Source organism: Indicator indicator, chromosome 1 (genome assembly GCF_027791375.1).
Source record: "Indicator indicator isolate 239-I01 chromosome 1, UM_Iind_1.1, whole genome shotgun sequence".
Lineage (NCBI taxonomy): Eukaryota > Metazoa > Chordata > Aves > Piciformes > Indicatoridae > Indicator > Indicator indicator.
In genome coordinates, this window is record NC_072010.1 from 1087384 (window position 1) to 1097021 (window position 9638).

General features: G+C 52.8%; 1 protein-coding gene across 1 annotated transcript in view; it reads left to right on the top strand.

The window, feature by feature from the left end:
- Positions 1-9435, top strand: part of GDPD5 (glycerophosphodiester phosphodiesterase domain containing 5) — a 70696-nt gene extending 61261 nt beyond the window's left edge. The window contains exons 13-14 of the mRNA XM_054386594.1: positions 7285-7397; positions 9320-9435. Coding sequence (XP_054242569.1) covers positions 7285-7397; positions 9320-9435 — 229 coding nt within the window. The remainder of the gene's footprint in view (positions 1-7284; positions 7398-9319) is intronic.
- Positions 9436-9638: the final 203 nt, after the last annotated feature.

A 9638-nucleotide genomic window follows, 5' to 3' on the forward strand; every position in this document is an offset into this window, starting at 1 on the left:
TTGACATGCACTAATGACTGTCTTGGAGACATCAGGGGACTTACACTTTCCTTCCTTCTTGATATCTGAAATGCCTCTGTCTTAGGATCAGCAATTTAACTGGCTTCAGCCCTCCTGAGACAGTGATTTTGCTGCTGTCCTGTCCCAGATCATCTGCTTGCACAAGCACAGAACTGTCAGGGTTGGAAGGGACCTCAAGGCTCAGCCAGTTCCAACCCCCTGCCATGGGCAGGGACACCTCACACCACAGCAGGTTGCTCACAGCCACCTCCAGCCTGGCTGCAAAAACCTCCAGGGATGAAGCTTCCACCACCTCCCTGGGCAGCCTGTGCCAGGCTCTCACCACCCTCATGGGGAAGAACTTCTTCCTAACATCCAATCTGAATCTCCCCACTTCTAGCTTGGATCCATTCCCCCCTAATCCTGTCACTCCCTGAGACCCTAAAAAGTCCTTCCCCAGCTTCCTTCAGATCCTGGAAGGCCACAAGAAGGTCTCCTCAGAGCCTCCTCTTCTCCAAACTGAACAACCCCAACCCTCTCAGTCTGTCTCCTGAGTAGGAGAGGAGTTCCAACCCTCTGCTCATCCCTGTGTCCCTTCTCTTCCATCATCTAGGGGCATCACTACCCAACTCCTTTTGCCATCTTACTGTAGGATTGTTGCTCCTGCAGCACACCCACAGAGTGGTGGGGGTTGGAAGGCAGCTCTGGAGATCATCCAGTCCACCCCCCTTGCTAAAGCAGGGTCAGCCACAGCAGCTTGCCCAGGATTGTGTCCAAGCAAGTTTGGAATCTCTCCAGAGAAGGAGACTCCACAACCACTCTGGGCAGCCTGGGGCACAGCTCCGTCCCCCTCAAACTGAACTGTTGTGAATTTGACTTCAAGCCACAGGTTGGATCTATTCATCCTGGTGTCTGAATTCATAACTTGCACAGTTCCACACTGGTAGACCCCTGCCCAGCAGGTCCCCAGTTCCAGCAGGGGCTAACAGAGTGAGCAGCAGATTCAAACCTCTCCTCTCAGAGCAGATTTTCCAGCAGTTGATTAAACCATGGACCAAGCTGAGATGAACATTCTTCTGAGAAGTCTTCTGATCTGAGTTGTGGCTGCTTAAACCTCTCCTCTGTAAGCTCATTAGGGCTGCTTTGTCTGGAAGCTTCCTCTACTCCCTCAAATCCATCAGTTGGTCTGGTAAGAGATCTTCTTACTCTTCAGGTCCTGCATTCCTCTGTCAGATACAGAAACACATGGAGGAGTCTGGAAGCAGGAACTGACCTCTTCCAGCTCTGGAGCCCTCAATAGAGGAAGGACATGGACCTGATGGAGCAGGTCCAGATGAGGGCCACAAAGATGCTCAGGGGGTTGGAGCAGCTCTGCTGTGAGGCCAGGCTGAGGGAGCTGGGGGTGTTCAGCCTGGAGAAGAGAAGGCTCCAGGGAGACCTCAGAGCAGCCTGCCAGGACCTGAAGGAGGCTCCAAGAAGGCTGCAGAGAGACTGTTTGCAAAGGCCTGCAGGGACAGGAGGAGAGGCAATGGCTTCAAAGGAGAGCAGAGCAGATTTAGATTGGATGTGAGGAAGAAGTTCTGCCCCAGGAGGGTGGTGGAACACTGGCACAGGTTGCCCAGGGAGGTGGTTGGGGTCCCATCCCTGGAGATATTGAAGGTGAGGCTGGAGAGGGCTGTGGGCAACCTGATCTAGTTGGGGATGTCCTTGCTGAGTGCAGAGGGGCTTGGACTGGATGAGCTTTGGAGGTCCCTTCCAGCCCAGCCCATTCTATGATTCTCTCTGAAGAGCAGAACTTCAAGGCCAAAGGAATGAGATACTGGAGCCTTTTGCATCATCTCCCAAAGTCCATTTCAGAAGACTTTCCTGAATCAGACCCAAGCGTGAAGGAACTAAACTGATTCAACCTGCTGGATGCAGGATCCAGAGCAGAGTGAAATGGTGAATGCTTGGAGAGAGAGGGAGAAGTCACAACTGTGGGGACTTTGCAATATCTGGATTCTGTCTCTCTGCATGGACTGAAGTTCTTCCAGTTTGGAAGAGTAGGAGTAGAGCAAGAAGAAGGAAAACATCATTGCAGGGTTTCTCTTCCGCCCTCAGGCCAAGTGTGATACAGGTGAGGAGAGCTGGAAACTGCCCCCAGCTTTCTCCAGGCTCCATCAACATGGAGCACTGAGCTCCCTGCCCAGCTTCTGGACCTGCCATGGAAAAGCCAAATGCTCACAGAGGTCTAGCCACAGGGGGGTTCCATCATGGTAAGACCAAAGATCTTCTCCTGGATCTCCCCCTTGGGACAACTCAACCCCAAGGCAGTAAAGGGAAGAAGGCAGAAGGCTGGTCCCAGAAGGTGGACTTTCTGCAGCAAAGGGCTTGCTTTTCCAAAAGCCTTGTGCAGGAGACAGCCATTTCCCTACCACTCCACTTTCTCCACCACATGAGAAGCTGAAGACTTGAGGAGGAAGATGACAGCAGAATTTGCCCAGCTGCTGCCTGCTGCTGGGATTCAGCTCCAGGAAATGGGGCTCTGCATTTCCCCTTCAGTGTCATGGTTTGAGGGGGTTTGGTTTATTTGTTGTTTGGTTTGGGTGATTTTTTTTTTTTTGTATCCTAGATATTTTTTGGGGGGAGGGGAGGGGATGGCAAACCAGAGTTGCTTCCTTCATGCAAGGATGAGAGGGGGGTGGGTGGGAACAGAGGTGCTTTGCTTCTCTCCTATGCATGCCTTGTCTCCTCTGTAAGCCATGGGTAGGGATTACTCCTCCTGTTCTGCTCCAGCCCTGCTGACAGCATCGTGGCAGCCCTTCCAGAGGGGGAAAATACCAACTGGGATGACTTCTAACTGACCTCTTATTGCCTCTTTGCCTTGTTTATTTTCTTACTTGCTCTGACTGTTGTGCATGTTCCTCCTCTTTCTCTCTCTGCTGCATTCTGGCATCTCACAGCTATCACATGATCAGGTAATTCTGGTGCTTTCCTCCTCTTCCTCTTGTATTTATTTCTTTATTTATTTTCATTTCTCTCTCTCTTTCTCCCTCTCTGCTATGGCTTCACTGCAGGAAGGACAGGGCAGGAAGCAGCTTCTCATGATGATTTCAAACATCTGGCTTCACAGGGAGGGGGAGACCATGGGGGCTCTGAACATTGCATACTCCATAGTCATGAGCACCACTGGAGCCTGATGCTGAAGCTGGTAGATGTTTGGAAGGCAACCTGACCACCTGTTCCTATGGCCCAAGTCTCTGCCTTTTGCAACAGCCCTGGGCTGAGGTCCTGTAGCATGTTGGAATTGGGAAATTCCCAGTGGATGTAATGTGGAAATAATCCCATCCAAAATATCCCTTTTTTTTTTTTTTTTTTTTTTTTTGAAACCAAACTCTCCCAATTTGGCCAATTCTAAAGGCAATAATATAGCCCTGGGAATTAATTCCAAAGTCTAAGAGCTGGAAAGCTTTGTCTCATCAATTAGAGCTTGGGAATCTCACAGGACTCTCTTCCCAGTCACCCCACTGCGAAACTGGGAGTGCAGTGTGGAAGTAACCAGCACTGCACCAGGGAAGACAATGAGCCTGGCATGCTGGATTGGAAGTGCCAGCAACTGGAAACTCAGATTTCTCCTCCTTTGGGCTGTTTCCTCCCAGTCATCCTCCTGCCCTTGGAGGGAAGTGCTCTCACTTGTCTGCAGTAAAGCCTTGGACCACACTCTTCAGGCCTTACCTCCTCCATCCCTTCCTCTGTGGGCCAGGGGGTGGTGTCTCTGAGGACTTGGCTACTCCCTCTCTGTGCTTACCTGCCCACACACTGCCTCAGGGGAGGTCAGGGTTGGCCACCTGCAAGTGTTGCCTGCTCCTCATTGCAGCATTGCATCCTCACAACACCTCCCCAGAGCATCGCCTGGCTCCGGGACCAGCCTAAGCCCTTCTTAGGGGTGCAGGGAGGTTGGGTGTTCTCCTCTTGCCTTCCCCTCACTCCTTGGCTTGTGGATCAGGAGAAGGCAGGCATGGAGGAGCTGGGCAGGCTTTAGGAAAGAGCAGTGGCAGGATGGGGACTCTGGCTGTGGCTGGCTTAGCTCTTTGCTCGCTCCATCTCCTCACCTCAGCACCGACCAACCCCCTGCGCTCCTCCACCTTGCTCCTCTCCCATCCCCTCCCCCTGCCATTTAGCCATCTCCCCACCAAACCCCAGGGTCCAGAGGTTGGCCCTAACATGCTCTATGCTGTCTCTGTGTTGTTGTCCCAGTATCTTTTAGTCTGTTCCCACCCCGTGTCCGTCTGGTCCGCTTTGATGCCAACCTCCCAGAGCAAGACCTACCTGCTGTCTGTCTGGCCCTTTTGCACGCCGCTGTCCTAAGTGTGGCCCATCACACCAGAGCCCAAGGGGGTAGGAGAGGTGCTCTTTTCTACTTAGCTTTCTGGAGACCCAAAGAGGCTGCTTGAGCACAGCAGAAAGGGTTTTGGACGCCGGTGGCAGAGTGACGTTGCGGTGGCTCTCCTAAGAGGGCGTTTCCAGGTGGCCCCTGGAAAAACAGGGGGCAGCCTCTCCTAGTTTGGTCAACCACAGGATGGTTAGGGGTTGGGAGGGACCTCTGGAGTTCATCAATCCCAACCCCTCTGCCAGAGCAGGGCCATGGAATCTAGCACAGGTCATGCATCCAGAGGGGGCTGGAAAGTCTCCAGAGAAAAGGAGACTCCACAACCTCTCTGGGCAGCCTGCTCCAGTGCTCTGTCACCCTCCCAGTACTCCTGTGAGAGGAAGTCACTGACCTCTTGTGTAGCCACCCTGGAGCTGACCACAGCCACCATGTGAGATGGGGAGCAGAGAGCAAGTGGTGATTCCTCTTGGCAGGAGGAGCAAAGTCCTTGGTCCCTGCAAGCCTTTGAGGCTGGGCTGGCTGTGACTCAGGGTAACCCTTGCCCTGCATGGGACATCTAGGACTTGTGAGCAAGAGATCATCATGGATGAAGCTTGGAGCAACCTGGGCTAGTGGGAGGTGTCCCTGCCCATGGCAGAGGGGGTGGGAACTGGATGATCCTTGAAGTCCTTTCCAACCTCTTTAAGACCCCTCCCACCTCAAGCCACTCAATGTCCTTTGGCCACGCAGCCAAACCTGATGTTGGTAATGCTGCTGGTGGCAAAGAGAAGACTTCTTGTAGCAATGTGGTTTGGTTCTGGTTATAGTTCAAGGAGAAGTCTTCTCCTGTAAGATCCTCTGCACTTGCAACCACAAGTGGGGTCTGCCTGCATGGGACCAAAAACAACTGGTGGCCTCCCAGGTCAGAAGGGCTCAGCTTAGATGATGATGATGATAGAAAGCTTTTTATACTTGAATGTTTTCACCTCCTTGTCCTTCCTCTGTGTTGCTTCTCTCCATGGGTCTATGAGTTGTGTTGTGATGCCATCCCACCCCTTCTTCCTTGGAGCAGAGCATCCACCTTCAGCCATACCCCAGTCAGAGCCTGATGGTGCAGTGTCACCCACTGGGATTTGGGAAGGGGATGGAAATGCCACAAAATCAGCACCAGCTCTTTTGTGGGCGTTGCTTTGTAGGCCCAGGCTGAAGATGTGTTGGGCTTCTCAAATCTTTTGCTCCTCAAGGCTGGAGAGAGGATTAGAAATGTAAGAGAAGGTGGTTGCCACCCTAAAAACGTTGAAAATTCCACACACCACCAAGAAAAAATAGGTCTGCAGAAAAAAAGATGTTCACGGGAATGACCTTTTCTCGTGTGGGAGAGCCACTAGATGGTGCCAGAAGATCAGAAACCCCATGAGCCACCCCCCCGCCCCCAGTCCTTGCTGTTCCTCCATCAAACAGCTTTCCAGCCTCCCTGGTTCCAGCAGGGACAAGGGGATGTACTTGAAAGCCTTTCTCCATGGTCAGGAGGTAGGAGGATGGCCACGAAAAGGATCAGGGGGTTGGAGCACCTCTGCTATAAAGACAGGATGAGGAAGATGGAGTCGTGCAGCATGGAGAAGAGATGGCTCCAGGGAGACCTATTAAAGACCTTCCAGTACCTGAAGGGAGCTACAAGAGGGATGGAGAGAGACTGTTTGCAAAGACCTGCAGAGTCAGGACCAGGGGCAATGGCTTCAAAGGAGAGCAGAGCAGATTTAGATTGGATGTTAGGAAGAAGTTCTGCACCAGGAGGGTGGTGGAACACTGGAACAGGTTGCCCAGGGAGGTGGTTGTGGCCCCATCTCTGGAGATATTGAAGGTGAGGCTGGACAGGGCTGTGGGCAACCTGATCTAGTTGGGGATGTCCCTGCTGAGTGCAGAGGGGGTTGGACTGGATGAGGTTTGGAGGTCCCTTCCAGCCCAGACCATTCCATGAATCAGTGAAGCTGTGGAAGCCTGACCTTTAGCAGCATCCTTTTGCAGTGGGATCTTGGGTAAAGCTGCTTTTATCTGAAGCCACCAAGTGCTGTTTCCCCCTCTTTCAGCACCACTTTCACTTCCAGTGCCACCATCTCTGCAGCTGAAGTTCTGCCACAGAATCCCTCTTGAACTTCTCCTGTGGCTTATGGCTGTGGTGGGTTGCTGGTTGGGCTTGGTCTTAAAAGGTCTTCTCCAACCTAAATAGTTGGATGATTGCTACCATCAGTGATTTCCTTTGCATGCATTCATTAATGAAAACAGAAGCTTGGCTAATTTTAAATAGAGCCAAGTTCCCATCAGCCTCATGGTGCTTGTGTGGTTGGAACTTCTGGTGTCCTATCAGGGCTGAAAAGGTGGAGGGGCTGAGTAGAAATACCTGAGTAAAGACCTGAGGTTTGGGGAGGAAAGTCCTCTGGGAGAAGTCATGTTCAGGGGAACCCTATGTGACAGCCATGTGTGGGGACTGTGCCTTTGCTGCATCTGAGGTTTGAGAGCTTAAATTCTCTTTGAGCCACCTTCTACCACAAGAGTGAGCGTGGCACTCAGTGAGGGAAAGCTTATGGCTCCTTTGCTTGCCTTGGTCTCTCCTTCTGTTCCCCCTTTCCAACCCTAAGACTTACAACAGCCCTACCTCCTTTGGGCAACTGATGTGCTAGGGGTTTGGAGCATCTGCTGCCCTGGGAGGCATGAGAGGAATTAGGATGCTCTAGGTGGCTCAGGAGGATCCAGCAGTGCCCCTCGGGGATAACATCTCTCAGCATCCTCCTACCACGTGGGGCTGCGTTAGAGGCAAAGGGAGCAAAGCTCTGAGGGTCTCTGGGAGTTGTTCTCCAGATTGTTGGTGGCCACTGGAACTGAGGCTGCTGCCAGGACTGGGTGAGAGCAGCTTCTGAGACCTCCCTCTTGCCTTGCAGGTGGCGCCTGGGGAGCATCAGGACCTACAACCCGGAGCAGATCATGCTCAGCGCCGCTGTCCGCCGCTCCAGCAGGGATGTCAAGATCATGAAGGAGAAGCTCATCTTCTCAGGTGTGGAGGATGGGGCTGGCTTGGGGGAGTTTTAGGTGATGCCTGGAATAATTTTCCACCTGAGGACTTGAACAGACAAGTGGTAAAATGTAAATAAATCACTACTGGGTGTAAAAAAAAGGAAAATGAAGAGGATGAGCAGAGGGCTGGAGCTGCTCTGCTATGAGGACAGACTGAGAGAGTTGGGGCTGTTCAGTCTGGAGAAGAGAAGGCTCTGAGGTGACCTTCTTGTGGCCTTCCAGTACCTGAAGGGGGCTCCAAGAAAGGTGGGGAGGGACTTTTTAGGCTCTCAGGTAGTGACAGGACTGGGGGGAATGGAATAAAGCTGGAAGTGGGGAGATTCAGGCTGGAGGTGAGGAAGAAGTTCTTCCCTATGAGAGTGGTGAGAGCCTGGAATGGGTTGTGCAGGGAGGTGGTTGAGGCTCCATCCCTGGAGGTGTTTGCAGCCAGGCTGGATGAGGCTCTGGGCAGCCTGCTGTAGTGTGAGGTGTCCCTGGCCATGGCAGGGGGTTGGAACTGGCTGATCCTTGTGGTCCCTTCCAGCCCTGACTGATTCTAGGATTCTATGAAAGACAATTCTAAACACTTCCATTGGAGAGATATCTGCCATAAGATTTAGTTCCCAAAGCAATTTCTTTCTCTTCTTGCTTCTTCACTCTGGGAGAGACTAACTTGCTTCTGCTTGACCTTGGCTGCAGTGTTTTGGCTAAGTCTAACAGCAACTTTCTCTGCTCCTTTCTCTTGTCCCTTTTGTACAGGGGGGTGAGGGGAGGCAGGGGGGAGAGAAGCTGTTGCAGCTCCCCTGGGCCTTGGCCAGGGGGGGTCCTTGTGCTGTTTATTAGTTGTAAATACCTGTAAATGTTTTATACTTGTACCTATTCCTTGCATTTCGTTGTAGATTGTAGTTGTGCTTGTAAATACAGCTTTCAGTTGCTTCCAACTGAGCTGGTCTGGCAAAATTTAATGTTGGGGGGGAATTTTCAACCCACCACAGTGGCCAGGCAGAGGTCTTGGCCTCATCACTCAGCTGTCACCCTGCTCTCTGTTGAGGGAGGGGATGGTCTTCATAGAGCTGTCATTAGCTGCTGGTGGGGCAGAGTGGCAGCTGGAGCTAGTCCCTGCCTGAAACACTGATTGTAAACAGGAAATTTCCTGGGGATTTGAGTAAAAGATAAATGATATAGGGGGTGGAAATAGGATGATAACAGGAGATAGGTAAATATTTCATTGGTGCAGCTGAATAGGAGCCAGCAGTGTGCCCAGGTGGCCAAGAAAGCCAAAGGCATCCTGGCTGGGATTGGAAATGCTGTGTCCAGCAGGAGCAGGGAGGGGATTGTCCCCTGGCACTCAGCTCTGGGGAGGTCACACCTGGAGTGTTGTGTCCAGTTTGGGGCACCTGAATGCAAGAGAGCTGTGGAGGTGCTGGAGCCAGGGCAGAGGAGGGCAAGGAAGCTGGGAAGGGCCTGGAGAAGAAATGTGATGGAGAGCACCTGAAGGAGCTGGGGATGGTTAGTTTGGAGAAGAGGAGGCTGAGAGGAGACCTCAGTGCTGTCTGCAGCTACCTGAAAGGAGGTTGTGGAGAGGTTGGTGCTGGTCTCTTCTCCCAGGTAATTAGTGATGGAACAAGAGGGAATGGCCTCAAGCTGTGACTGGGGAGGTTTAGACTGGACAGTAGGAAACATTTTTTCCATGGCAAGAGTGTTCAGGGATTGGAATGTGCTGGGCAGGATCTCCAAGCCTGGCTGTGTTTCAGGGTGATTTGGATGTGGTGCTTGGGGCTCTGGTTTTAGTGGTGCCCCTCGCAGAGCAGGGTTGTGGGTTGGACTTGGTGACCCTGAGTGTCTTTTCCGAGCTGAATGTTTCTGTGCTTCTGTGCCTGTCACCCCTGTGACCGTGTCCCTGCTTTTTCCTCTGCTCCCCAGAGATCAACAACGGCGTGGAGCCCCCGGACGAGCTGTCCCTCTGCTCCGAGAACGGCTACGCCAACGAGGTGGTGACCCCCGCGGAGCGGCGGGACGCCAGGCTGCGGCTGAGCTGAGAGCCTGGGCTCCAACCCTGCCCTCGGGCGCCCCCCAGCGTTCTGCTGCCGCAGTCCGAGCCGTGCTCCGCTGCTGCCCGAGGGATGGGAACCTTTCAGGAACTGCTGCTTGGGCAGAGACCCTTAACCCTTCCCATACCCCCTGGCTAGCTGCTCCACCTCCCTGGTTGTGAGGTTGGGGGGGCTTTGGGTTTGTTTTTTGT